This window comes from Solea senegalensis, linkage group LG13 (genome assembly GCF_019176455.1).
Source record: "Solea senegalensis isolate Sse05_10M linkage group LG13, IFAPA_SoseM_1, whole genome shotgun sequence".
NCBI classification, from domain to species: domain Eukaryota; kingdom Metazoa; phylum Chordata; class Actinopteri; order Pleuronectiformes; family Soleidae; genus Solea; species Solea senegalensis.
This window is the reverse complement of record NC_058033.1, coordinates 56,924-81,164: the sequence shown is the minus strand read 5'-3', so window position 1 is coordinate 81,164 and position 24,241 is coordinate 56,924. Positions and strand designations below refer to the sequence as shown.

Here is a 24,241-nt window from a genome sequence, read left to right as displayed (position 1 = left end):
AAGTGCGTTAGCAGAGGTGAGGTGGGTGGCTGAGAGGTGAACACTGCTGTCACTTGTTTGTTTGACTCGGGCACATGTTCTCTGCTTCGCTGGCTGCAAAACACGTCTCTCAGCGGCTGCGTGTGCGCTGAGGCTTCATGAATCTAACTTGTAAATGAACAGAGGCAAAAGAAAGAGAGGCTGGGCGAAATGTGGCAGAGAGACGTGGAGTTTGGTTGAGTTCTGTGACCAGTAATATGCTCTACGTAGGGTTTTTTATGGTTCGTGAAAGTCAGGTGGGGGATGGGAACTGAGGGGAGGACGTGATAAGATGTAGCTAAATATAATTACAACTGAAATGGAGGCTCTGGTAGGTCATAAAAAGGCCAACTGGATTTTTCTTTTTAAATGTTAAGTACAAAACTTTGAGTACATACAGTACATTTGGCTGGTTAAGTACAGGGAAAAGGATAAACTAATAAAAGAAATGCAAGACTGTATGAAAGGAGAACCACGTAGCCTGGCTCTGTCGAGCAACTGTCTTCTTTACATGTCTATTTATGTACAATTTAAATATTTTACGAATAACGGCTGTAGATGGAAAATATTAAAATAACATTTATAAATTATTTACAGCTATTCACTCTGTTTTCTTCCTGAAACACATTTAGAATTATTCATCACATAATATGCATCAATATTCATCCATCTGCCACATCTGTTATGTGTTGGTGAAGGTGAATGAATCATTTATAATTTATAATTGTAGTTAATATTACTCTTCATGTCGGTCTGATCATTGTACACATCATGGCATTCAATTTGAATATAAATTACTGGTTATGCCGAGATTACAGTAACGGGAGGATAATCTGTTAACAACCTATAGCAAATTACAAACATTGTTTTTTGTGACTGAAGCATGACGAAATGAAAGATTCTGTGTTTTTGTCCCACAAACGTTGCATCATGACACTGATGTGGTTTAAAGGTGTCCTGTTGTGCTAATGACGAGCCTAATCGACTCATAGGAAATGCAGCAAAACCTCTATTAACATCTGCACGGAGCATAAGATGAATGTTTGTTTAATGCACCGCTGAGCTGAATTAGATTATTCCCACTAAGCTTAAATAAATAAGGTGGACCTTTGTTCATAAGTTTCTCCCACGGGTGGTCGACGGAAAGCCAGAGCCTGGATAATTTATCCGTGTAGTCATGGCACAAAGCCAGGGAAATTAGGTGGATTGGGTCATTGGAGCATTGCTAATGTAGAACACAATATGCACATGCACACTCAGCATCAGAGCTGCAGTGCATCTGTGTATCTCTCAGAGGGAGGCCAGGATGAAGATTAATTCATGATGAGGTTAACTTGGCAGCAGCCTGCTGATCAGTCAAATCATATAACGCTCGAGCGGGAAACAGAGAAAATCAGGTTGGTGGTATGGATGCAAAGTCAAACAAGTCCGTGACCCAGGGCTGGATATTGGAAGCTTGACTGAATCACAACCTATTTTACATTAAGAAGCTTGAGTATGTTGAGTTAAGTTTAATTAAAGATCATTTGAGCTTTAAGTCTAAATAATGTGTATTTTTGGCTATAGCTTCCATATTATGTGACCCAGTGACTCAAAACCATTGCCATGTTGTCATACCCCTCTAGATGACCAGCCGCAGTCTGAAACCTTTAATGAATTTTGCTGTTGTTGACGTTGTTATTCAATCACAGCTGACTGAGGGAGCATTTGTTTATGTTTAAAAAGCTTTGTACTCAGTGTTGTAATGTAACAAATTACAACAAAAATACTTTGTTACTGTACTTAAGAACAACATTTGCGTATTTACATTTCTAGCAACTTTTACTCCACTACATTTCCTAAATAAATTGTGTACTTTTACCCCACTACATTTCCTACCTTTGTTACTACCAAATAAAATCAGAAGAAGAAGAGTTAGTAACGGTCTGTATTTATATAGTGCATTTCGAGTCTTGATGAACTGCTTTACACTATAGTTTTGTCATTCACCCATTCACATATCTTTCATTCACCCATTCACACAATGCAACATGGGTTAAGTGTCTTGCTCAAGGACACTTATAGACCAGCAACAGCCTTCCAGTTGAAAGACAACTGGCCCTACCACTGAGCTGCCATGGCTTAATCTTAACACCTCACTTTTATGTAATACAGGGGTGTCAAACTCATTTTTGTTCAGGGGCCACATACAACACAATTTGATCTCAAGTGGGCCGGACCAGTAAAATAATAGCATAATAATTTTTACAAAACATGACATTTCTTGAGAAATAGAAGTGCAATTTCAACAATATCGTGCCTAAATGTACTATTTACACATGACACTGGATCTATAAAGGTACAAACATTTAGTCACAGGTATCTGGAAGTGAAAAATATTGCATTTGACATTACGTTTAGATTGTAATCGTAGTGTGAAATTTCAAAAAATTCATCCTGTGGGCCGGATTGGACCCTCTGGCGGGCCAGTTCTGGCCCCCGGGCCGTATGTTTGACACCCCTGATGTAATACTTTCACTTTTATTTTATAACGTACAAGTACAATTTTATATCAGAAAATGATTTTTGATACCTAAGTACAGTACATGTCATATACTTTGAGACTTTTACTTAAGTAATATTATAAAAAGTGACTTCAACCTCTACCAAAGTCATTTTCTGGTAGCATACTTGTTTTTTTACTCAAGTATTCCTCTAGGGTACTTTGTACAAGACTGTTTGCACTGTAGCTTTAAACCAAAACTATAGATTTAATTCATCATCTATCTATTGCATCCTCCATAGTTTCTAAAATCATACATGCACTGTAATCTTCGAGTTTATTTATTTTTGGCGTTGTGATGATGATGAAGTCAAGGTGAATGTTATTCAGGGCAGGAAGCAGTATTTTTACATGTCATTTCCATGCAGAAAATATTCTCACTGGTTTCACTTATCATCACAGGAAGTGCCTTCAGCTTCAGTTTTTGCCTCATGTCTTTACCATTCATGATTGTTTTAGTGCATGCTGCCTAAACCAGTTACCATCTCCTCTCAGTGACAAACCACTTTTATCTTTTAAAATGTTGATCTTTTCCACCCTTTAGCTTCACTCTGGTGTGAACAATCACAATTGCACAATCACAAAAATGTGACTTCTTTCAACAATAACTAGACAGAAACCTACCTAATCAATTGCACTCAGCATTTACAGTGTGTCCTTAAGTCACACTGTCACTTTATACACGTGGAATTACACGACAATACACTAAAAGCCTCAGTGTTACGTCACTGGGAGTTACAAACAGTGGAGCCGCTTATCCAGAGTCCATCTTGTATTTCCCTTTTCATGTGAACTGAGTTCCCCAAACCTACTACCTGGATTCAAAATGCAGTTTTTGAAACTAACATGATAACTAACACTATTTATAGGATTACTTACTCATGCATATAGTAAAAGACGGACGGACGGGGGTTTGTTTTGCCAAGTATCAAATAACAATACATAAACCATGTGAGTAATGGGAAAAAGAGCATCATGTGCAACATGTAAACATGCAGCAGGTTGTTATCAGAGACACAGCTTTGCTGGTCAGTGATCTGGCTACAGTGACAGAATCTGAATGGAAAACTGGTGTGATGTGATGAGCTTTTGGCCCCAGATGGTGCTGTTGGCATCTTAAAGGACTAATATGCAATGGAAAACACATCTTAAAGTCCATATGTTAGTTCAAATGAACATGGTAATAGTCATTACCATAGTCAACAGACAATGGCAAAACGACTAACTTGAAATAAAAGCAATAATGATAACATCCAAAAGGTTCAGTGGAACAGAAATAGTGACATGACAGGATGACATAAAGAATACAGAATTGAGGGTGATAGGAAATACGGCTTAAGAGAGTGGGTTCAAGTCATGAACTCTGCACAAATATTAAATTATTACAATTTTATTATTATTAATTAAATTAAATTAAATTAAATTAAATTAAATTAAATTAAATTAAATTAAATTAAATTAAATCTATATATTATAAATAGTAATATAATGTAATAATACATTTCAATATATGTAAATATGTACACATATAAATACACATATTCATCATATAATCTAGCACAAAAAACGTATAGCTATTCATCAAATCCGCTACAGAGCAACAGCACCATCTAGTGGTGGATTTAATCATCTCATCTAATTAAATTAGATGAGATGTAAGGCAGTGTAGGCGTCAGTAGGTGGCGGTAATGCACTATTATGTTGTTGCCAACTGCCAGAAAATGTACCAAGTAAACGAGGAAGATGATGAGAGGGGAAAAGAAGACAAGGTGGAGGTCTTCCTGTCGGCTTGACACCTGCATTTGACAAGTGTTATTTCCTTAAAAGGCCATTTTTGACAGCAATGATGATTCACATCCCGTTTGCCGGCTAACATGCTAATAACGCTGTGCTACGTCTACATGTGGGTGCGCTTTCACAAGTGCTACTCGGTGCTGATCCGCCACACTCTGTCCAAACTGAAGAGCAGCAGCTTCTCCTTCAGCGTCTGCTCCAGCTCGACCTCAGCACCAAGCAACACACCGACAGCCGGACTCCACACAGCCGCATGTCGGGGTGTCAGCTCAATTTCACCCGAGGAGTCTGTCTTCCTTCGACTGGGAGACAAAGCCGTCTATGTCACTGAACCTCAGGTTGGACACTTTTTGCTAACACTCAGTACAATGACACGATGTGACTCAGATAAAGTCAGTGACAACTAGACTTGTAGTCAAGACCGCCTAAACCGAGACCAAGACCAGAGTGTATCGAGACCAAGAAAAGACCAAGACAGACCAAGTCCAGACAAGACTGAGACCGGGTTGTAGTGTTGAAGTTACACCATAACTTGCATGACAAAAACGGCAGCATACTGGGGTACAACCAGAGGCGGACAGAGTACACAGCTTCATTACTTGAGTAAAAGTACAGATACCCCTTGCTAAATTTTACTCAAGTACAAGTAAAAGTACTGCAGTCAGATGTCTACTTAAGTAAAAGTACTGAAGTACTTGTTTTTAAAAGGACTTGAGTATCATGAGTACAAGAGTACATTTTTCTAAATATTGCATTACTATTGCCACAGTGCCTACATTTATGTACAGAAATGTCCTACATGGAGTTATGAAAAATGTTAATGTTAATACCTTGGAGAATGTAAAAGGAATTGAAAGTAAAATCAAGTCATTTTCATCTTTTGAATGGTGGAGGATGAATTTTTGTAGGCAGTGATGAAGTTCTGTTTTGGTAAACACAGCAAACACTTGAAGCGAAAACTATCATGAACTTGTTCAGAAAATTGAAATAGTCTGGCGAGGTGGGGCCACGGGTTGGCACATTCCTGGGATGGACCTGCTGCGTCTTCATCCATAGTTTCGTCTCTTATCTAAATCATTATCTGACCATGGAGATCACTTTGACGGGAAAGTGAAGGTGATTGCTGATAGGCTGTCCCAATCAGTGGCGCCTGCACAATCCATTCACGTTTGAGAGGGAAACAAGAAATTGAGGGTTTCCGAGATTTTTCTTTTTTCTTTTTTTAGAAGAAGAAGTAACAGGTACTCACGGTTATGGATAGAAATGTACTCTCAAATGTACTTGAGTAAAGTCATGATACTCGAGTAAAGTGCAGATCCCTCATAATTGTACTTAAGTACTGTACTCAAGTAAATGTACTCTGTTACTGTCCAGCTCTGGGTACAACCGCAGTTTATCAGTCAGTCAGTCATCATCTACCACTTTATCCTCCACCAGAGGGTCACGGGGGGTGCTGTGCCAATCTCAGCTACATCGGGCGATAGGCGGGGTACACCCTGGACAGTACGCCAGTCCATCGCAGGGCCACACACAACTAGAGACAAACAACCATTCACTCTCACACTCACTCCTATGGTCAATTTAGAGTGTCCAATTTACCTAATCCCCACATTGCATGCATTTTACTGTATGGCCTTCATAGCATCGTTTACATATCCCAGTTTACTATATGGCCATTATAGCATTTTTCACATGTCCTAGTTTACTGTATGTCCATAGCATCGTTTACAAATATGCAGCACAGGGCCACATTATTGTGGTTGAGCCTCATGACGGAAAGAATAAAATGCATATAATTAATGTGTTGTGTACTTTCCCCAGGCATGTGATGACCTTAGCAAATGGACTGTGCTGTTGGGTTCTTCTCTGGTTTGTGATCCACAACTAGAAAACGTTTCATTCATCATAGAATCTACAGGAAATAGAGTAGATTGCAGTTCTGAGAAAACAACAAACAAGAAGGTACCACACATTGTTTCACAATTAATACTGTCAAAGTTGTTATTCTCATTTAGCAATGCAGGCTCTTTGCATACACATTGTGATCTAAATTCAGTTTTGTTATTCTTTATGAATTATCAATACTGTATATTTTAAAATGTATCATTATTATGTTTAGAGCTGGGTATTACTCAAAAGGTTTGAATACCAGTACAGTCCTTTTGATACCAGTTTAATTTGTTTTAATGAACAGAATACATTACACTTTACAAATCGTAATGTTATTTAATGTTATAATTCCATGGCACATTTAAAGCAGTTTATGAAGAAATAAACCCAAACTAATCTACCAAATGTTTGTTTTACATAAATTGTCTTAGTCAACGCTTAACTTAAATGTTTGAACAACAGTCCTGAACAAATATAACAGTGTTGTGCCATAACCTTGAATAACTGGACATTGTGTTATTGTGCTGGCCAGTTACTGTGAGTGGATTTTGCACTCTCTCTCTGCAGTTTCTTTTGCTGAATACCTAGTTATGGTTGTCATAAATGGTATACAGTACCCACTTTTACCAGTCAGAATTAGACACTTGTTTAACTGGTAAATTTGTAAAAAAAAAAATACAGACCAATTAATGTCAACTAACCCATGCTGTGTGTTGTGTGTAGGTGCTGAAATGGTCAGATTATTGTCTTCCTCTGGCCCGCTGCCCTGATCAGCCATTCAAGGCAGTCGCTCAGGCCACTGTTGAAAACTTCAGTCGACTGGGAGTTGCTTTCATTGAAGATCGTCTTCAGCTAGACAATGGACTCACACCTTCAAAGATAGTCCGTATGTTGCCTTCAATTACACTTCAAATTAGCTTTTATTTGAATGCATTTTATTTTTATTAAGTCTAATAATCAGTTCACCAGTACATCTTTATTTGAATCTCTTAGCCCACAAACTCTGCTTACATCAGTCATGTAGAGCAAACTTTAACTTTTAGCTTTTTAGTGGAAGTCAAACCAGAGATAAGGGCAATAACAATACAACTAATGTTCATCATGACTCCAGGTGAGACTGAATGCTGGATCTGTAAAGAGGCTAATCTGATCACATATACATATATATTAGAGCGGCAACTAACGATTATTTTCAAAATGGATTAATCTGTCCTTTAATCGAGTATTTGTTTGGTCCAAAAAATGTTGATTGGATTTTCCCAAACCTCGAAATGATGATGTTCCCAGATGTCTTGTTTTGTCCACAATACATATTAATACATTGCGTTAATATGTCACATTTTTATGATTTTTCTAGCTGTTGTCCTTCAAGAATCCACTGTCAGTGAGCTCTTGGAGAAGCAGTGTCCACCAAGCACAAAGGGCTCAACTGACCTCAAGCACTCGCCATCTCGTAAAAGCAACATTCTTCTTCTCACGCCGCGTACAAAGAAGAGAGTTGAGGAACGACGTGGGTCAGAGCCACTCCACAGCAGCCAGCGTCTTGCACAGGTTGGTGATTCTGAAGACCATTCCTTGGGGAGTCATCATATGGAGGGCCATGGACGCCACCTCCATCTGTCCAGCTGCCATGAATGTTTGGAGATGGAGAGCAGCACAATTCTCTCTGTCAAATACGCTTCAGCTGAGAACATTCCAGATCTTCCTGATGATAACTCTGTTGAGCCGGATGGCAGAGATGATATTCTGGATGAACATCAGCAAGATGATACAGGTTTTTTTGGCCAAAGTGATGGATCTGACAGGAACAGCAAACCGCCAAATGTTCTGGTGTTCACGGGTGGTTGCCAGAAACGATTTGAAGCAGTACGTCAGCTTTTATCAGAGCGAATAAACATGGAAAACAATATAATATATCCCCTCCTACCACAGCAGGTTCTGAGTGATCCATGGTTGGACAACACCAAGCTCCTTGTAGTAGCAGAAGAGGAAGCTCTGACCCCTGAGCTTCAGACACGTTTCCTCACCTATCTGAGTCAAGGTGGCAAAGTGTTGGGCCTCACTTCCTCTCTGTGTCCTGCAGGCCTCACTCTGGATGTCAGGCAGGATCAACGAGAGCAGGTCAGAAAACTGAGCTTCATCAAGGAAGACAGCACAGAGGTGGAACTGTATGTGTTGACGAGTGGGAAGGTCTATGTCAGAGATACTCAGGGAGGAGGGGAAGTGGAACTGTGGGGCGAGCTGAAAGCAGAGGTCACTGATCAGAGGGATATGGTTATCGTCAAGGTAACCCATGGAGAAGACAGTGGGGAAGCTGTCCTTTGTCAGGTAAAGATACTGGACATTGTTGAAAGTGATTTGTGAGGTTGTTTAGAATTTTTGAAGATTATATTTATTTGTGTTATCACCATTATCTTTGCTTTATAGTTCATTACACTACGTTCTTGTGTATCTTGCTGGTGTGGAAGCAAAGCATTTTCCAAACAGCCTGATCAAATAATGACTAAGAGTAACACATGTAAGCCAACACTTTGCAAGAACTGTTTCTTACATTATTTGCGTCCCTTATCTGCAGGCACACCTGGAAATGGCACCTGAGAATTTAACAACAGATGGTTTTAATAAATTGAAGCTCAGTAATGCACTGCGGTATGAAGTCTTGACAGAGATTCTCATCTCTCTGGGCCTCAGCTGTGACCAAAACCATACTTCAGCCCTAAGTCCAGTTCACTTGCTGGCCACGTCTCAGGTAAGTCACAGCACGGATCTTTGTCAGGCCACAGGATTAAGAGTTTAAGTAAAAATGTTCCAAGGCAGCAGATACATAAGCATACTTCTACTATCTCTGGCTCCAATCAATCTGTTTTCTGTGACCCTCCTGAATTTCTTTTGTAAAGTCTTGTCATCAACATTATGTCTTTTAACATCAACCACACAGATTTCGGTAGTGTCTGGATAAGACTTTATCAAATCTGATCTGTTAACCCAAGAGCTGATGTTTGGAAGAAGGTAAAAATACACTTAAATCAAATGTCCAAGCTATGAATAAATACCTTCCTCCATCATCATCATTATCCATCATCTAGCAATTTGTACAAATTATTTATTCATTCATACAAGCACTCCTACACATGCAGTGAGCACCAGATTGTTTATAATGAAGTTAATTGTGTGAGCAACATTCATAGTTCACATGTGGAAACAATTTGTCATCCTAAATGTATGCAAATGTATGAGTTTCAGGACTGCAGCAGGTCTTTGAACAGGAGGCCAACACAAACATGTGAAGGCAGTAGGTCTGTCTTTGGTCAGCCATTATTGGCCACATTGAGTAGGGCTGTCACTTTTTCCAAAAATCAATTTCCAACAAATTCATAATGACCCATAATTCTTTCGAATAAATTTGATATTCTGGATTGGTCCATCTACAGTACGTTCCAACCCTAACCTATGGTTCATGCACTGTGGGTAATGACTGGAAGAACGAGATTGCAGATACAAGCGGCGAAAACAGGTTTTCTCCGCAGGCAGGCTGGGCTCAGCCTTAGAGATAGTGTGACTTAGAAGGAGAGCTGCGACACGGTTGAATGTGCACTGACACTGCAGAGAATGTAAGTTGCAGAGTAGAATTTAATGTGACAAAAGCCCAACTTGATGGTTTGCTGCTGTTTTTCTAATTCACATGTTGAATAAAAATAGGATACACATCACATCACATTTCAGAATGGTGTTACAGTTATGTTCAGTTAAATGCCAGATTCAAAGTCCAAATTATAAAAAGAGAGAACAGTAGAAATGTTAACGTTTTGGGCACTAAACCTGGTGTTTGACAGCAGCAAAACAAAAACATTCAATGTCTTACAAATTAATTGATTCAAATTTGCAATAAAGCTTTATAGGTTCTGACCCTGTACAGAATAAGTCACCTACACTCCTGCACTCAGGTTTCTGTTTCAGTCCTTATTGGCAACCTAAAGATTTAGCTGATGCTGATGCTGGCTTTTAAAAATGAATCCACAAAGGAGCAGTGTAGTACAATATGCTCTCAGCTAAGCTAACACTTTTAGAGCATATAGAACAGTATGTGGAGTGAAGAGGTTGCTTTTCATTGATTCAAGTACTTAAGAACAAACACAAGGGGGAGTCAAAACTCCAGGTTGCTAAGGAGCTAGAAAAGAGGTGGTCTTCTGTCTATGGGGTGTCAAACAGCCTCGGCCTCCTAGAAAAAACAAAATAGTATAAAGTTAATATTTATAGTATCAACATTAGTTCTGCAGTTGTTTTTGTCTTAATTATTGTATATTTGAGTTACTGTGTGACCTCTGACCCTACTCTCCTCGCCACTTTGTACCAACAAGCAACATGCTAATGTAATTGGTGACTTCAGAATTGTTTCCAGACTGTCGTGAAAGTTGAGGGAGACCGCAGACTTGTTGAAGGACACAAAAAAAAGTGGCCACGGAAGTGTGTTAAAAGTAAGAGTAAATGGATAATAATGATGCTTTGTACTACTGGTTAGGAAATACAAGCATGGCTTCACATCAGGTAAAATAATCAACAGATCAATCCAGTTTGAAAATAAAGATTAATAGCAGTCTAAATAAAAAATATACATATTTGAGCTCCACATACAAAGGTTTTTTGTAAAAAAAAATAATGTAATATATATTAAAGTAGTGTAATAGTATAATGTATGTGGTTGCAGTGTTGCATTTTCTTTTACTTCAGTATTTTTACCAAATCTTTGTCACTTTGTAAGAAAAGTCCATATATATGTTGTATTACTTTTATCAGTCTCATCCAATCAAGCTTTATTTATAACGCACTTATAAAAACAACAACTGCGGAAACAAAGTACCGCCATAATATCTGACTACATACAAGGCTTTTTAATGTTTGTGTGTTTGGCTAATCACACAAGATAAATAGAATTTTACTACGGCCTTTTTCACAACCATCTTTACCTGAGAATGTGCTCATACTATCCCAACCTTCTTCCTTTATGGCATTGTTTTGTGCTTTCTCAGGGACATTTTCTCCAATTTGGTTTGCATCTGCTGCCGCTGACTCGTTGCCGACTGCTTGTAGGCTTGAACTAATTCTAATACAATATGTACAACACGTTTATTTAAAAAGGAACCGGACGAATACAACTGAATTTCAATTTTCAATTCAATGCTGGTACATCTGTCAGGAATAGTTTGAGGTTTAGTGTTTTGCCCAGTGACATTTTGACAAAATATGATTTATTTTATTTTATACTGAGGTAGTTTAATGGCAGCTAGCAACTATTAGTTGCTAATTGGGAACATCGTCATTCGAATTTCTGTCTGTAGAGCAATTATGGCCATATTTTATATAAGATAAGCCAATGAGTTTATATTTTTTTGTCCTATTCTGCTCTATTCTCCACACAGAAGTCCAAAGCTAGCTTCTTGAAGTGGATCCAGACACGAGCAGATACAAATGGCCTTGTCACACTGCCCAAGTGCTCCCTGAGGATGGTGTCCTCTTCGGAGCTACAGGATGGCCCGTCTCTGCCTGAGAGCTCTTTAGCCCTGGTCACCGACTCCGAGTTCTGCATGGAGACCTACAGAAAGAACCTGAAGACTAGTCTACTGGGAAACACCCTGCTGTACGCTGAGAATGTTTCATCTACGATGGATCTGTTAGAAGGGTAAAAGAGTACTTTTACTATTTGTTATATCAGCTGATGCCTGCAGCGTGGTATGGTCACAGACACAGTTGTGCTTTTTGACCAAAACATTTGCATGTTACAGTAAATGCAGTCATTCTTACAGTAATGTTCAAAAGCAAACCTGCTTTATTCTTTTAACCTCTCCAGTGTGCCCTAAAACACTTTTTCACAATTCAGCAGTTCACCAGCAAATCCCTCTGAGCTGAAATGGCTGAGCCTTAGTAGAGTGTTTAAAATATTTATTAGGATTTATTTTAAGTAATGCCATATTCATGCTAAACTATTTTCAGATCAATAATCTCATCTGTGAAATTTGCAAGTCACAGCTTGCCATAATTTGCACCTGATCAGAAGCCACTATGATTTAAATATTAGAAGATGAGGCCCATGGAGATCCACAAATATCTCTCCAACGCGCCGGTAGGCCGCTGTCTCGTTTCCAGAAATTTGAACCAAGTTCGCGACAAAGATGTGATAGCGTCTTAACCGTGAATAAAACAGATGTTCATCAGAGAGAGGAAAAAGGGAGAAGGAAAAAGAGAAATACAACATCTATAAATGTTGTATTAAAAGATTACAAACAGCACTTCCATAATAAATATTCAGTGATCGACCTGTAGAAATGCTACTGAGTGAAATTTCCTACATCATGGCCCGTGTCACTTCCCAGTGTGCTGTAGTGATCACATCTGTTAGTGGTGAAAGGTCGTGTCGTGTGTGTGTGTGTGTGTGTGTGTGTGTGTGTGTGTGTGTGTGTGTGTGTGTGTGTGTGTGTGTGTGTGTGTGTGTGTGTGTGTGTGTGTGTGTGTGTGTGTGTGTGTGTGTGTGTGTGTGTGTGTGTGTGTGTGTGTGTGTGTGTGTGTGTGTGTGTGTGTGTGTGTGTGTGTGTGTGTGACCTCTCCCATCCATGGTTGTTTGAACTCACAGTGACTGCAAAGACTCCTGATAAAAGGACATCATGTTTCTCCCGCTGTCACTGAAAGTCATGTGGTATGAACTTAAACGCAGTGAACACACACACAGGTTCATGCTGTTATACTTTTAAGGACACTGCATTGACTCTATAAACTGTAAATGCCTAACCGTGACCTTAACTTAACCACAATTAAATTCTTAGCCCTAAACCTTAGCAGTTCCTTAGATTTGAGGTTCTGCCTCATCAGGACCACGTTTGAGTCTCCATGTGGAGTACTTGTCCTGACAAGGTCAGTGTTTTTGCCAGAAAATATCAAAAGAGGTATCAAATACAAGTACACACACATAATCTTGTAACCCTAAAATCAAGTCTTAACATATAAACCGGTGTGACAGAACCAGAGTACCAAACAAATTGTTCTCACTTTCACATTTCTTCAGAAATCTTCGAGTTGTAGTTGATCGTCGTGTTGTTTGTTTTGTGCAAACTTAATGATGCACATGAATGTTTAAGTTCTGTGTTGTTTTAGTTGGCACTTTTTTGTGTTGACCTTGTTTCCCCCCACAAGGACACACCAAGCTCAGCACAGTGGATATTTAGCAGAAGTAAAACTCAAATATAGTCGTCATAGTAACTGTAGAGATTCCACATTCTACAATTCACAATGTAGTGTTGGTGGTCTGTGTAATGACAGTAATTAAAAATAGTGTATGAGCACTCATTAAGATGTCAGTAAATGCCTTTGTGGCAAGGATGGAAAATGAAGTTGACACCACTTGTATGAAGGACATAAAAGATCAATTTCTGCAGGATAAAATCATACAGTGAGTGAATCCAGCATTTGGCACTTCTCGTACTTGTGTGAGTGTGCGTCTGTGTGTGTATTGCGCACACGTGGGAAGGAGGGTAGACAGGCTGGAACTAATTTAATGCCTTAGTGACCTCACTGCTGCAAAGTCAAGTTGCACCTAATAGACTTCTTTGTCTTCACCCACACATGTGAGTGAAAGTGGCTGTTGAGCGGGTCGATCAGGCGGCAGGTGGAAGCAATTAAAACTGTCATAAAGTTTGAAAAATGGATTGTGGAGCAACACTGACCTGATTGGAACAGACAGTGTTGTCATTAAGGCTATACAAAAACGAAAGCAGGGTGAATGAATAGGCCATATAACCCCCGAAACCTGTTGCTGCAGTTTGATTTCATAGCTAATGTTTGAGTTTCCAGATGTCCCTCTGGAGCAGCCTTGATTAATGTTATTATTAAGGAATCCCTGTTTTATTTCTCCAAGCATTTCATATAGAATTCATTATGCTGTATGATACTGAATATTTTCAGGGGTGAACAGTTATGTGCTGGAGAACAAGTTGCATTTTGAGGTTGTGGTTTCTTTTGTATTTGGTGTTGTATCATATGGCAGTATTTTGTTTTGTGATTCAGCACATAAATGTGTGGTCACATACATTTTTGCCTTTCAGATTTTTTTAGTGTGGATAAAAGTGGGACAACGTTTTAATTAGGGCTCAACGATTTTGGGAAATGTATCATTTCATTATTCCTAACAATAATTTTCGTTGTGAATTGATTTGTAAATTGCAAATTGAATTGATTTTGTTTGAAGTCAGTTTTTATATTTAAAACAATTGATGGAGCGTTACCATTACCACCCATCACCATTAACTCCTCATATAACCTACAACAAAACTCAAAATTAGATTTTTCCTGTGAGTGTGCAGTGATAATTATTATCACAAGTGTGTCCTCAAATGAACACCACGCTTCATGTTTACTATACTGTATGGAAGACATTTTCTCTAGCCTTTAGCCACTAGTCATGTTTTATTCCCGTACAGCTTGAGTCTGTAATTTGGGTTTATGTTAAAATCCTCACATGTCGGGATAAGGAGGCTGCACTGCAGCTGATGTGATGCATCCCACCTATTAGCTCAGTCCTCCTAACACACTGCCTGAAGCAGAGTGGAGGAAACAGCACTGGGGTGACCGCTTTGTTGATCATGTCTGAATCATCTCCATGAAAACGTTCAATACCCAATTTAGTAATCCAATCCAGTTTTATTTATAAAGCACATTTTAAAGTTACAACCACAATCCAGGTTGATAGTATGACAGCAAATCAGATCTGAATAAAAGGATACATTATTGGTTGTGTGTATTTTCCACATACATATATTTATTGATTGCATATTTCAACAAATAAGAAAATAATAAAACTAATTATGGACTTTAACTACAACTCATTTAAAAACCCTTTAAATACAGTAGTAGTATTAATAGTTGTCCAAATAGGAACTGAGCAGTGGATATGAGCAGGATTTCGAATGGTGCAGCTTATGGCAGCTCACAGTTTTTCTGTGTGTCAAGTATAGAAAAATAAAAACTCTTATTGAACTACCTAATTTCTGTTAGAAAATCCTTTTAACATCATTTGTGTAGGCATGATTCTGTCCCGTTTGTAATCCATGTAATGGGGTCGGTCACTGTAATTGTGATGTGATTGGTTTCCATGTTAGTTGACAAATTATTTTCTGCCAGAGAAAATTACTTGAACCAGTTTGTTTCTGTAACGTGTGTGTGTGTGTGTGTGCACTGACTATTACACAGTCAGTAGAACAATTTACTGTCTGATGTGTGTGTGTGTGTGTGTGTTAGGAATAATATGCTGTTGGTGTTGAGTTAAAGACAGTAACAGTGTGGAAGTGTTTATCTGTGAAACAAGTTGGGATAAGAGACTATGGGCTTTTTCTAAAACCACTTAGCTGGTCCTGAGAGCATAATGATTCTTTTCCTGCTCTGCTAAACCTAATCTCTGAGCCTGGAGCAACACAGAGATGTTGACTTTTTCTTGTGAGCGCTTTGGGTTTAGACATGAAAACCCAAAGGCCCACTTTTCACTTTTGTATTGTGTAAAAAGCTGCAATGAATGTAAATGTAATTAGAATTATTTTCTCTTCTACTTGGTGTTGTATAAATTCACTTTTCCGTACATCTGCAAATGTGGAAATTATTTTTTGGCATTTGTCAATTTTGGAGTAAAGAAATCATACTTCATAAAATCACACCTTCATACTCATCTGAATTAGAAAAAAAAACACCTTAACATCCTGCATAAAGCTCTTCCAGTTGTTTGGCAAAGGCCCTTGCATTCTCAGTTTGTTTTGACAAGTAATCCAATATCCAAACTGAGACTATGTGGAATTAGTGTCCTGCTTCCTGTGAAAAATACAAACCACAGGAACATACATGGAGGTTTGGTGCAGAGGAAAATGAATTCCTCACAACCGTGGCAACAAGTGCAACCATAAAAATCAAATTGGCCCAATTGGCCTTGCATGCTCCCCTTGCAATTATGAAAGATTGTAAGCAGATGCCTAAATGTCTTCATTTCTTATTCTGGAGAACATATGGTGCAGTATTTGACATGTCCAGTGGAAGGTATGTTTATACTCCAGAGCCCTGAGCCCTTCCCTGCATTAGTGTCACCAACATAGGGAAGTCATATAAGGGCCAAAGGTTTTAATTTCAACTTCATCAAGACTGCATCAACCTGCCAGCAACTGGTTTAAGCAGTTCAAACCCAAAGACTATATTTAGTGTGAGGAGGAAAGAAATTGAACAGAAATGACTGCAGTCACAATGTTTTTTGTTCGTTTCAGTCTCTTCATCTCCTTTCGGTAAATAATTGTCATTACATTGAGGGGAAACCTTTGTGATGTGTGGTTCTACTGCTATCATGGCAGCTCATACCTCTCTTTATGGGATCAAATCCTCATAGTCTGACACAGAAAGCTTGGTTATTATCTGCTTGGTTGGCTGCTGTCGGAGTATGTGACATAAACAGCACGACGGAGGAGACTACTACTTTCTTTTTAATGTTTGTACGCAGTCAAATGCTCGATTTTATATTTTTCTTGCGAGCCTTTGTGAGAGGTACTGTAGATACAAGTCCAGACAAGCAGTTTGCAAAGCAAGGTCAGTCATCCGTGCCTCAGCTGCTCGACTGTAATGGAGTAGCTCTCACTTATTGATCAGTTCTTCTAGTGCTATTTGGAAATGATAATTTCTGCTGTTTCCTCAGTAAACGGGATTAGCTCAATTAATCACATTTACAGATTAGCTGGTCCTCGGTTATTGATCATCCCTTTTGATTCTGTTGAATGATCAATGCAAACGCGCTTACGTGCTGCAAATCCTGTTTCAAAAATGAGCATTGATGGCAAAATTAATCTTTTTGTCTGCGATATTTTAATCTGGGAGGTGAGATGGGGTTTTTTGAGAGAGAAAAGCAGATGCATGTCTCGAGATTGACGCTTCAGGCTGGTAAGAAGTGGTTGTGTCAGCATTACCTTGTAACGGTTACACAATGGTTAGAAACAGGATGGCATTGTGAGCTATGTACAACCCATTAAATGCTCTTTTTAGTTACTGATGTTGTACTAAAACCACTACTAACATGTGTCATCACATACAGTAATAATAATAATAGTGGTGTAAATAGCAGAAACAAATTTGCAAACAAGAAATTTAAGTGTGCAGTACCTCTTTAATTTAATGAGCCCTTTGCTCTGCAGCCATTTTGACAGTTCACATCACAGGTGTAAATAATCAACTAAATGATGGCTGAGTTCCATTTAGCTTCCTTTAGTTTTGCATTGTTAATTTGATCTCATGTGCTTTTTCCAGCTAAAACATGCCAAAATGGGCCCATTAGTTATTAATGGATCAAAACGTTTGTTTATTACTGCTCTGATAAAACTTGACCAATGATGGCTAACACCTATGATTAACAATTTGTTAGTCTTTACCTAATAAGACGATAATGACTACTTAATGACTTTAAATATATAAATGAGTGTGGGTCTGATATTGCTAGTTGTTCATGTATGTTATCTTCTTAAATGAGTTTGGACATTAGTGTAATTGTGAACAGGTAAATGGTTCTGTAGTAAGGTCCTCAGGATCTAATGGGACAATGTGGAAAAAAGGATTAATTATAACTTTATAACTGGATTTAAACTGAAAATACAGTCTGAAAACTGACTGGAAAGTTATTTTGAATGGATTGAAAAAAATTATTCATATAGATTTCAGCTACAATCTTGAAGTCGGCTACCATTTGCAAACTCAGCTGTTTTGTTTTGTTTCTCATTCCCAGAGGAATTAGCCAGAACTTACATCTGGCAGCACTTCATCTTGACCTTGCTTTGGGAGAACTTATTCCACTACCACTGCCTATGATTTCAGTGTTGACATTTGAAATCCGTTCAGCATTCAGCAGCATGCTAATGTGTTTGCTTGTGTGTTTGATTATTTTTTCCATCCAGACACAAATAACGTAAATGAGTGCTACCACAAATATAATCACAATCATTTTGGTGTTTTTGCATATTTAATAGAAATTCTACTTTCAAGATTACGTAATTTAAACCTTAAATATGATCGACAGAAAACAGAGATTGTTTTCAAAATCTCCATTATGGAGGATATTTGACAATTACAGCTGAAACACATAAATGCCTTCAGCTGTGTTCAAATGTCTGGTGGCTGGTGCACACGTTTGTTTCCTTATGCTATCAGAATAGGACATTTTGTACCAACACTGGTCTTACTATGGAAGATGTACACTTAATTTGTGTAGAATTTTCTTAATAATACCACTTTAACTAGTTGTCCCTCATTTGGTGCTTTGAAGTAGATTTTAAAATGGCTCTATTATTATTCTGTCTTTCCCTTCAGGATGATTCTGAACGTACCGATGGATGTGGGTTTAATCGCAGTAGCTAGTCGACAAAGCCATGGGAAAGGTATGCGCCTGACGTGCCTGAAATGCATTTCAGTCAATTTATGCACTTTGTTACCCATGTTACATGTTTCTTGTGTCTGCAACTGCTTCAGGTCGGGGGAAGAACATGTGGCTCAGTCCTCTGGGTTGTGCCATGTTCACTCTGAAGGTCCAGGTTGAGCTGAACTCCAGGCTCGGACATAGGATCTCCTTCCTCCAGCACCTGGCAGCTCTGGCAGTGGTGGAAGCTGTTCGCACACTGCCTGGATATGAGGTTACCACCAGCTTTTTCATCACTATCACCAGACAGAATTAGACTGCACCTCTGCTGTAATTTGGCCACTGCCTTAATTGAAAATGTATTCAAAGCAGGTGCAGTATAATAAATAAAGATGGATTATTTTAAAGACTGATGTTTGAACATGTTTAATCCCACATCAGGACATAGACCTGAGAGTGAAGTGGCCCAATGACATCTACTACAGTAACCTGATGAAGCTTGGTGGAGTGCTGGTGACTTCCACTTTTATAGGATCAACTTTTCATCTGCTCATAGGTAAAAAAACAAACACAGAAAACCTTCCCCATAACTTCTGCCACTTATATGAGAGACAAATACAAAGTTGTTTGTATGTTGTTTTGACAGCTTTTATATGCTGTATTTTATGTAAGTGCATTCGGAGTTCCTGAGAATCATGGGATTTTGGAATGATTGAAAACTGATTTGATTTTAATGTTTCTTTATTTCAAGACACTGTAGATTCAGGTATTTTAAATTCATACTTTTTTAATTTGTACAAATACATGACTTCTAGGTTCTAGTGTTTAGGAATTGGTGATATCTAATTGTGAGACTGCAGAGTGCAACACATTTAGGACTTCCTTCCCTTTCCCTAGAGCATCAGGGAACTATGTTGGCCTTCATATACAAGAAAGGATGAAAAGATATGAAAAGAGCCTTTTTCATCCTTTCTAGTTCCTTGATGGTCTTTGGAGAGGGATGGAAGTCATGTATTTGTTAGTTAAAAAAGTTAATTGACTAAGTGAATATATAAAAATCCACATTAACCTGATGGATTATGTGGGCATTCTTATATCTTCACTTAGTCAATTAGTGTGTACATTTCTTTTTTGCATGTGTTTACGCTTAAATTAATTTCTCTTTCTAATAATGAGTGGGACAAATAGTAGTAATACAATTGTTTGCATAACCAACACGAGCACCAGTCATGTGGTTTGCTTTAGAATAACATCATATGATTAATAGTTGAACATAATCTGTTCCACAGGCTGCGGGTTCAATGTGACAAACAGCAACCCAACCATTTGCATCAATGACCTGATCCAGCAGCACAACATGGAGCATCACTGCAGTCTGCAGCCGCTCAGCTGTGCCCAGCTCATTGCTCGCACAGTCAACTGTTTGGATGCTCTCTTCAAAAACTTCCAAAAAGGAGGCCCTGACGCCGTACTGCCCACCTACTATAAAAGGTGGCTTCACAGGTGAGCACTGCTAACACCATCCTCTGCTTTAAAGGAATAGTTTAGGTGTTCCAACTGGTCAAAACCCCTGATTAATTGAAGTTGGAATTAGTGCTTAATTTAGATTTTTAACAAACTTAGCTTTTTACAGCTTCAGACCGAGCTAGATGTCTTTTTTTTATTATTTCATCTTCAGTTGTTGAGTTTGTCACGGAGCTCCATTTATATCTGGCATGATGTCACATTTTACACATGGCTTAAAAAAAGTCAACCATATAGCAGAACTTGGGGGAAATGCTGGTAATCACCTTTTTTTTTTAAGCAGGTTCGCCTGGGTTCAAAAAATCCCAGGTACACCCACTCATTTTAGTGTGAATGAGGCTGTAATTAGCACTCAATGCTCTGGTTTTGCCCCCTGTGATGAGAACCAGCTTGAGACTTGGCTGCTCATTTCACTGGAGACATGGCTGCCAGTGGTTACACATGTGTCATCACAGGAAAAAATAACGTTAGTCATTTAACAACTGGCTCACTAATGGAATTCTACAATTTATTAAGAATATGTCTGTCATTTAATCTTGACATTTTCCCACTGGAAATAAAGTTTGGATGCAGCTCATTCTCTTTGGGCCAAAGTCCATGAAGAAAATCAGCAATTTTACATCAAGAAATACAGGAGTTGTTGATCCACTGCTGTCTCCATCAGTAAGTTCAAAGATGTTATTTTGTGACTTCAGTGTTTGAAATCCTTCATTCAAATTTAGTAACATAAACTTGCCAAACAAGGCAGCAGTAAAACAGCAGCTCTCTGCCCTGCTTGATGTCAGCTTTAAAAAGTGGTTCTCCCCTAAACTGTGTAGTTATTCTTGTGCTGAACTATGACGATCAAAGGACAGAAAATAGTCTGTGAATCAAGAGCATCAGAGAATTAATGGCACATTCTTTAAAATGATTTTTTTGAGCTGCCATTTCAGTTCAGTAACGTTGTTCTTCATAACAACAGCCTGAAGCAGAACTGTAACCGTTCTCCAACATTCTCTGCCCTGCAGCGGGACGACGGTGCGTCTCTGGAGTGAGGATGGACTGGAAGCTGAAGTTGTAGGTTTGGACCAAAATGGCTTCCTCGAAGTGCTCACCAAAGAACACGGTGTGGTCTCAGTGGAGCCGGATGGAAACTCCTTCGACATGCTGAAGAACCTGGTGATCATGAAGAAGCATTAGGACCAAACTCAACAAACGTATCTGTTATCATTAATCTCTCAACATAGTATAGTAAAGATTTACATTTATCACATCGCAAATTATGTTCTGCTTTAAAGCCTTTGCACATTAGATGCTTTTTTTCACATTTCACACAGTGATGGCATTTGCTGAGTGATTTAGTGGCTTTTATTTTTTCGGAACAGGGTCAAACTTTCACTTCCAATGGGTTCATATAAAATCCAGTCAGAGTGCATGTTGTTTATGACATGACGTTAAAAAATAACACAACCCTCCTAAAATTCTCCGTCTGTCTTGGCTCTATTTAGTTATTTCTTCTCTTTTTATCAAGTAAAATTATCACCAGAAGGTGACTCCACTTGTTTCTTACCATGACCCGTTTTTTCCCCCCTTATAATTTATTCACGAATAGTGAGGATGAGTCTTAATTTATTTCAGAGTTATTGCCAATTTATTGCAGTATATTCATATAAATTGTATTCTTTTTGTACAACAAAACATACCTCATATGCAGTACAACATTTAATGAGACCGTTACCAAAAATAGAAATAAGTTTAGACCATCATGCACACTAAGGATGCACGGCCATTTATTGTAGACGTGCATTGTATTGATAATAACTGGCTTAAAAGGCAGCTGCATACAATGGTATCTGTATCAGTGACTGAATATGACCTGCAACCAAGTTGTGGGATTTGTCACGAAAAAATGAACATGTTTTGCTTTTAATAATTTAATCAAAGTAATGATTCCCACATAAATGTGCTGTTCATTTCTTTCAATTCATGGCCTTTTATTCCAGTCACTGTCATTAGCAGTTTACAACATAAAAAAGAGACGGTATGTCAGCTTTATTTACTCGGCACCACATCAGTGGACATTTTAAGCGCTTTTTTATATTTTTGCAATGACTGATTTGTTTCAAACTAAACTAAAATGTTTACTATTTAATATCAGAAATGTAGACGTTTCTTAGCAACATGTTTGCAAAAGCAAGAACAGTGTTGGTGAAGTAGATATATGGTCAGAGTGAAAACGTCTCTGTACTGAAGGCAGTCGATCAGAAGGAGATTAAGCAAATGGCTGACGCTTGGATCCATATGTGCCCTACTCTCAACATCCTATTAAACAATTTGAGTGGGCTCCTGCGGAGGTCAAAGGGAAATCTCCTATTTATATTGACCGTCTAACGGCGTCCTCAGGGGGAGTTCTCTGGCTCACCTTCAGACAGGATAAAACACTGACGAAGGAAACAAATGTATACTCCACCGCTCTACACTTTGAAAATGCACATTTAGTACATATAATTGTGCCACTTGACCTTGGGCTCTCATGTTACTCACCTGCAGAATCTTGCTACGCCGACATATACAGTTGACTTATCGTCGTCGTCTCCGTCCACATCTTATTGGGTTCATTTAGCACCTTCTTTCTCTTTTGTCCTTGCAGTAGAACTAAGTTTAAAATATCTTATAATCTCTTATGAAATATGCAATTTACTCCACATCAGCATCCATCTATTAATAGATTAAGAAAAAGCAGCACAAATGTACGGATAGAATTTAATAAGCTGATGAGAACATAATAATCAACTTTTTAGTGGCATAAATTAAAAAAAAACACCATAAATCACCATTTATGCACAATTTTGTGAACTGAATATGAAACTGTCCAGTTTCATATTGAGTCCATAGTAGCAAATAAGAAATCGCACACATTCTCTAATAACGTATCTATTTGCTATGGTTTGTGACAGTGAGAAGCCCCAGAAAATCAGTTTATTTGTCGTGAGCTTTGTTTATATTTAAGAAATAAATAAACTAAACGGAGAATGAGCCTTCTATGGAACAAGGCCAGTTTGAAAACACATACTTGCCACAAGCAGATGGGTTATATGCCTAAACCTAACCACATCCATAACCAGGACACATGTATCATCACCCGTATTTGCAGTTAAAACATTGCATATCAGGTGCATGTGCAGGTCTGTAGACAAAAGAGTAGTTCGGCTGCATTTTCAAGGTGCATCTACAGCACAAAAAAGGCAGTTTTATTGTTCTATATATTGTTCTATAGAAACATGAGGTCCGATCTCAGCTCTACCTATTTTATATCTTTCTTGCTTGTTTTAAAACTTCTAAAATCAGCAACAGCCTGTCTGGTGTCACACAGTAGTCATGTGACATCGTGACATTAACTACAACACTGACAGAACTGGACAAACACAGTGGAGAAATTATTCCTTAACAGAATTTAAAAAAAAAAAAAAATACAAAAACATCAGCCAAACTGACGGTGGTCAACTCCTGGCTCAGCCACTGCACATGTCAGTTTCTTTAATAGGATAATAACAATAATAATAATGCAGGGCTGCATTAAATGATCCCTTTTAAACAAACGCACTTATATAACATGTTTTACTTTTGATAGCTCTCTTTGACGTGAGAATGAGGTGACTAATCTCTCTGTGCAACAGCAAGTATAGGGAGGGAGTGATGAGGTAGAATGTGGATGTTTTACCTGTAATGGTGTTTGACTTTTTTATTTCTGAGGATAAATGTGCGCCTTTATCTGCCAAGTCAGTTTGACAAACTCAAAGGTTTATTCCAGATGTGTCTGATGTCACGTCTGCTCGTGTTTCATCTCAGCTTCAATGAATGATATAAGTAATAAAGTCTGTGGAAGTGAATAAAAAAGCTGTAATTTTTCTATTAAACAAAGCTTTTATAATGATTTATTGTTTCCAATTCCAATATCCATACGCCATCTCACTCAGCAGTGTGAAAGCTGCTCACTGTATTGCATTATAATACATTATTTAACTTATTTATTACAGTATGTTCATGCTCCTGAATCAAAAACGTCCTAACAGTCATAATTT

General features: G+C 38.3%; 1 protein-coding gene across 1 annotated transcript; it reads left to right on the top strand.

Annotated features, from left to right (window-relative positions):
- Window positions 1-4,303: 4,303 nt before the first annotated feature.
- hlcs (holocarboxylase synthetase (biotin-(proprionyl-CoA-carboxylase (ATP-hydrolysing)) ligase)) lies at window positions 4,304-23,601 on the top strand. The gene is made up of 11 exons (XM_044042390.1): window positions 4,304-4,692; window positions 6,176-6,316; window positions 6,968-7,130; window positions 7,602-8,572; window positions 8,820-8,993; window positions 11,662-11,921; window positions 18,611-18,678; window positions 18,770-18,930; window positions 19,098-19,212; window positions 19,946-20,159; window positions 21,188-23,601. The coding sequence occupies exons 1-11, from the start codon at window positions 4,435-4,437 to the stop codon at window positions 21,357-21,359; spliced, it is 2,697 nt and encodes an 898-aa protein (XP_043898325.1). The 5' UTR covers window positions 4,304-4,434; the 3' UTR covers window positions 21,360-23,601.
- The last annotated feature ends 640 nt before the right edge of the window (window positions 23,602-24,241 follow it).

Coding starts and splice junctions, on each gene's coding strand:
- hlcs (XM_044042390.1), top strand. CDS start 4,435: ATGCTAATAACGCTGTGCTACGTCTACATGTGGGTGCGCTTTCACAAG. Junction 6,317..6,967: donor AGAAAACAACAAACAAGAAG/GTACCACACATT, acceptor TGTTGTGTGTAG/GTGCTGAAATGGTCAGATTA. Junction 19,213..19,945: donor AACTTTTCATCTGCTCATAG/GTAAAAAAACAA, acceptor TCTGTTCCACAG/GCTGCGGGTTCAATGTGACA.